The 6,000-nt window shown below is 39.8% G+C and overlaps 1 protein-coding gene across 2 annotated transcripts in view; it reads right to left on the bottom strand.

Moving 5' to 3' along the window:
• Window positions 1-597: 597 nt before the first annotated feature.
• Window positions 598-6,000, bottom strand: part of LOC114571700 (E3 ubiquitin-protein ligase TRIM21) — a 5,747-nt gene continuing 344 nt past the window's right edge. The window contains exons 1-2 of one of the 2 annotated variants that reach the window (XM_028602807.1): window positions 5,813-5,994; window positions 598-2,246 (exon numbers count right to left, since the gene is read on the bottom strand). In XM_028602807.1, coding sequence (XP_028458608.1) covers window positions 598-2,244 — 1,647 coding nt within the window. In that variant the 5' untranslated portion in view covers window positions 2,245-2,246; window positions 5,813-5,994. Of the gene's footprint in view, window positions 2,247-5,812; window positions 5,995-6,000 lie in introns of those variants that run through there. The other variant, XM_028602817.1, reaches the window with a different exon arrangement.

The following is a 6,000-nucleotide window of genomic DNA, read 5'->3' on the forward strand; positions in this document are numbered from 1 at the left end:
TCTTTGTCTGTCTGTCTGTGTCTGCCTGTCTCTCTTTTGCTATAATGTGCAGCGGTGGGAGTGTCACTGAAACAGCCTATTTGTGTGACTTCCCAATGTAGCACAAGTACACTTTATATTTCACACTTACTGTTTTCTGTCAAATGAACTTGAAGGCAGCTTTATTTCCCGGAGAAAGAGAGAAAGAAAAGAGATGAGTGAGATATAGCGAGTGCTTTGTTGTTGCAGGAACCAGTCAGCTGTTCCCTAAACTCCCTGGCAGTTCAGTGCTTGTTTTTGGCGTTTTAAAACGTTCTCGTGGCAGAGATAGAGGCAGAGATGTTTCCTGTTTCCTTTATGGGACTCTCACACCACCTCAAAACCCTCTGTGTTGATCTCTGTTACATGGTTGGCCACTGCAGTGTGACACAGGGTTGCCTTTCTCCAAAAGTTTAGTCGATCTCAAAATTATCGCAGCAGGCCCGCTGCGTTTTTTCCGTCTCCCCCCCCGTGGCAACCGGTAAATGAATCACCACATTAAAAAGATAAAAAATAAGATCTAAACGAATTATTAACATTTGTTTCCCTGAATGAAAATAAATAAATCAAGTTAAGTGATTAGTTTACTCTGACAGGAGAAATGATCAGAGGGGCAGAGTTTTTACCACCTTCATTACTACAGGGACTGAAGTATGGGAAGAGTTTCTCAGTGAAGGAGCAGCCAGTAAAGGAGTAGATAAGAGCTGCAGCATCTACGTCATAAAAGGAGACCAGACCCTCCTCATAATCCACAAACACCCCCACCTTCTGAGGAGGAGACTTCAGAGAGAGAAGGACTGGAGGGACATCGAGAGCTTCATACTCATTTCCATTTCTCAACACTATCGTCCAGTAACCTTTCAGTGGGCTCTGTGTAATGAATCCCTTCCTGTTGATCGACTCTCTGGCCACTCCTAAATCCCATTTAGTCTTTCTTTTAACTTGAACCTCAAAGTAAAATCTGCCTGAAGAGAAACTCTGCTCTCCTAAAACACAGGGAATGAGTGAAAATCTCTCTTGGTTTTCTGGGAAATTGTTCTTCACATCACCAATATTCACTTGTTTCCCATCATCAGACAGAATGAGACCGGGATGTCCTGTATCAGGATCAAGAGTCACATCCACTGCATACTGCTGGACCCTCTTCAGCTCAGCTTTAACCAGTTTCTTCATCTCTTTACTGAGTGTCTCCTCTAGCTGAGCCACAGCTTTCACCACAGTCCCCTCATATGATGATGGACGGACACTGACCTCTGTCCAGTCCTTGGTGGGTGGAGGGTGGTTGGTGTTGAGGGACTGGACACTCTGGAGAAGATGGAGGTGGTCTTCAGAGCGTGAGAGCTGCTCCACCTCAGTGCTTCTCTTCATCAGCTCAGAGATTTCCTGTTCCAGCTCTTTGATGAAAGCTTCGGCCTGTTTTTCTGTTGTTTTCTGCTTCTCTTTGATCGTGTCGATGAGCTCCTTCAGGCCTCTCTCAACAGACTCCTTCAGAGAAGTGAAGACCTGAACACCTTCTGCTATCTCTCTGTCTGCATCTTCCTCACTGAGGTCGACTGAGTGTTTGATCTCCTGAATCTTCAGTCGTCTCTTCTGGATCATCTGCTGAATTTCAGCCTCTGTCTTCCCCAGCTCTGCCTTCTTTCCTTCATATTCTTCTTTCAGAGGAACAACATCATGCGTCTTGTGGTCTAAAACAGTGCAGAGCATGCAGACACATGTCTGGTCGGTCTTACAGAACAGCTCCAGAGGTTTATCGTGCTTCGTACACATCCTGCCTTCCAGGTTCTCCACAGGGTCGATCAGCTGATGTCTTTTCAGACCTGACATGGTCAGATGAGGCTCCAGGTGAGTCTCACAGTAGGAGACCAGACACACCAGGCAGGACTTCAGGGCCTTCAGTTTGGTTCCAGTGCAGACGTCACAGGGAACTTCTCCTGGTTTGGACACTTGTTGCTCTGAGCTGCTGCTGCTGGCTTTCTGTTGAGCTGACTGTCTGAACTGAGCAACCATCTCAGAGATAAAAGTGTTGACGTGCAGCTCAGGTCTTGTGTTGAAAACCTTTTTACACATCGGACACAGGTACTGGTCATTAGCATCCCAGTGTTCATTGATGCAGTTCTTGCAGAAGTTGTGACCACATGATGTGGCGACAGGATCAGTGAACACATCCAGACAGATGGAGCACAGAAACTGATCTTCAGATTTCAGATAGTTTGCAGCAGCCATATCTACACATGTGTGAAAGAAAAGAAAAACATATTAAAATACAGTTTTAATTATTTAAAAAAAAGGTGCTTGACTTGCACCAAACTGTGCAAGGAACATTTGAATCATGCTGATAAAGTGAAGCTCGCTACTCTGACAAAACAGCACTGAATATATCCACGCTGGGGCGGAGCCAGACATTGTAAAAATGTGGGGCTAAGCCCGGTTTACAGTGGCTAAATTCATTATATATTGTAAAGGTCCCATGTCATGAAAATCAATTTATGATGTTTTTTAACATTAATATGAGTTCCCCTAACCTGCCTATGGTCCCCCAGTGGCTAGAAATGGTGATAGGTGTAAACCGAACCCTGGGTATCCTGCTCTGCCTTTGAGAAAATGAAAGCTCAGATGGACCAATCAGGAATCTTCTCCTTATGAGGTCAGGGTTAGCCCACCCAGAGAAACACAGAAATGGCACATACTAAGGAAAGCTCATTGTGGGACTGGCTCTAGTGGCTGTAATTCTGCAGCAAGACTGAATTTAGGGAAAGAGACTTCAGAGACAGTATTAGGGGACCACTAAGGTCTATATAAAAGAGACTTCAGATACAGTATTAGGGGACCACTAAGGCCTATATAAAAGAGACTTCAGATACAGTATTAGGGGACCACTAAGGTCTATATAAAAGAGACTTCAGATACAGTATTAGGGGACCACTAAGGTCTATATAAAAGAGACTTCAGATATAGTATTAGGGGACCACTATGGCCTATATAAAAGAGACTTCAGATACAGTATTAGGGGACCACTAAGGTCTATATAAAAGAGACTTCAGATACAGTATTAGGGGACCACTAAGGCCTATATAAAAGAGACTTCAGATACAGTATTAGAGGACCACTAAGGTCTATATAAAAGAGACTTCAGATACAGTATTAGGGGACCACTAAGGTCTATATAAAAGAGACTTCAGATACAGTATTAGGGGACCACTAAGGCCTATATAAAAGAGACTTCAGATACAGTATTAGGGGACCACTAAGGTCTATATAAAAGAGACTTCAGACACAGTATTAGGCGACCACTAAGGTTTATATAAAAGAGACTTCAGATACAGTATTAGAGGACCACTAAGGTCTATATAAAAGAGACTTCAGATACAGTATTAGGGGACCACTAAGGTCTATATAAAAGAGACTTCAGATACAGTATTAGGGGACCACTAAGGCCTATATAAAAGAGACTTCAGACACAGTATTAGGGGACCACTAAGGTCTATATAAAAGAGACTTCAGATACAGTATTAGGGGACCACTAAGGTCTATATAAAAGAGACTTCAGATACAGTATTAGGGGACCACTAAGGCCTATATAAAAGAGACTTCAGATACAGTATTAGAGGACCACTAAGGTCTATATAAAAGAGACTTCAGATACAGTATTAGGGGACCACTAAGGTCTATATAAAAGAGACTTCAGACACAGTATTAGGCGACCACTAAGGTCTATATAAAAGAGACTTCAGATACAGTATTAGGGGACCACTAAGGCCTATATAAAAGAGACTTCAGCTACAGTATTAGGGGACCACTAAGATCTATATAAAAGAGACTTCAGATACAGTATTAGGGGACCACTAAGGTCTATATAAAAGAGACTTCAGATACAGTATTAGGGGACCACTAAGGTCTATATAAAAGAGACTTCAGATACAGTATTAGGGGACCACTAAGGCCTATATAAAAGAGACTTCAGATACAGTATTAGGGGACCACTAAGGCCTATATAAAAGAGACTTCAGATACAGTATTAGGGGACCACTAAGGTCTATATAAAAGATACTTCAGATACAGTATTAGGGGACCACTAAGGTCTATATAAAAGCATCCAAAAAGCAGCATGTCATAGGACCTTTAAGACATTTGAGATAATAGAATGCCTAAATATCTGCACTGGGTTGCTCCACCTATGGGTAGGTTCAAGCATAGACTAGTTTGAACCTATCTTTAATTAGGTTGGAGTTTACGCGCTACTAAAAATTTAAGGGTTTGACCAGCTCTGACCTGCGGCCCTTTGATGTCATTCCCTCCTCTCTCTCTCCTTTCATTTCCTCCTGTCAATAAAGACCTAAATATCTTTTAAAAAAAGAAATCACAACAGTAAAATACCATTTTCCCATTCAGTGGTTGTTTTTTGTCGTTTAACAATTTGAATGTGTCATTATGACTATTTGACTGAAATGGTTATCAAAAATAATCTCAGAAATAATTTGTTATTTAAAAAAAAGACTAAAATGTTTTGACTAAAACTAGACTAAGATGACGAGATTTAGTTGGCTAAAACTTTACTAACAAAAAAGATATGAAAATAACAAATTAGGACTAACAAGGACATTTGGCACAAGACTAAGACTAAATTAAAATTAGGTGACAAAATTAACACTATACCAGCTGAAAAAGTTAAAATTTAACTTGTGTGTATGTGTTAATGTCTTTGTCTGATTGTTGGTCTGCTATGTTTCTATTGTACATTTTAGCTTAATAGTACTTTTTACTAAATGTATAGTAATTGTTAAATTGTTATGTAAATATGTAATTTTACTTTCTTTTAGGGTGACTTTAACCATCTGTCTAGGGACGGCAGAGGAAAAATAGCCTTCTGGCATATTGACAGAAATGTATATTAATATGCACTGCACCTGTAATAAATAAATAAAAATAAAACTTAAATCTTACACCTTGCCTTGGTGGATGTAAAGTCTTCTGTACACTGTAAGAGGTTGTCATAACCTATTGTTTTAACAGGTGATATAACTTAAACAATTAAGAAGAGTGACCAACTATTGTGAAATGTTGCACTTGAATAAGAAATTCATGTTGATTAGTTTAAAATAGTCTAAAGGAAATGGTAAATTATAGTGTGATTAAAACTCACTATTTATATTATTTACAGTACTTGATTTACAGCTGATATGTGAAAAGGTACACAACCTTATTTGTTTAACAGTAATCTAGTTTTACTGCGAACTCTCACAGGAAGTGCTTTTATTTTGAAGTAGCCTACACAGAAGTTGTCTATTGTGTACTCTGTCCGTCAATCTTAAGTTGTTCTTTATTGTTTGTAGAACTACAACATATTAAAGAGTAAATGTTTACAATAAAAGACAAGTGTTCTTGGTCGTCATTCGAAGCCATTCCACTACACCAACTATTTAGCTTCAGCAAAGCATTGTCAATATATATATATATATATATATATATATATATTGTCAAACATTTCATATTCTTTAGCTGGTTCACAATAAAAGCCTCCCACTAGTTTTCTTGTGGAAAGCCTTTATTGTGAAACAGCCAGAGGAAATAGAGGATTGGTTCATTTCCAAGTTCCTAAAGTCCTGAGAACTGACACAGAGAGACTGTTTAAAGCTGTTAGCTACTGTATAGTGGGCCTGTGGACAAACAGCCATAGTTATATTGTTATCAATTTCACAAGAAATTAAAAGAGAGGAACTTGCTGTCTGAGTAGATCTGAAGTTTAGTGTTAATCCTGGTTGTAGAAAGTGTAAACGTGATCAGCTGTACTCACCAGTGTTTGTCAGAGACTCTGCTGTGTTGTTGAGAAAGACCTGATGAAGTCAGTTTGAGTTTTCTTTCAGAGAGAAACAGAGACTTGTCTCGACTGCAGCGTGGCTGACACTCTGACAAACTTCACTTTCATTTCTGGAGTGTGACGTTGAAGCTCTCCTCTTTCCAGTGTTGCTCCTCCTCTTACTG

The sequence above is a fragment of the Perca flavescens genome, chromosome 2 (assembly GCF_004354835.1).
Source record: "Perca flavescens isolate YP-PL-M2 chromosome 2, PFLA_1.0, whole genome shotgun sequence".
Classification (NCBI taxonomy): Eukaryota; Metazoa; Chordata; class Actinopteri; order Perciformes; family Percidae; genus Perca; species Perca flavescens.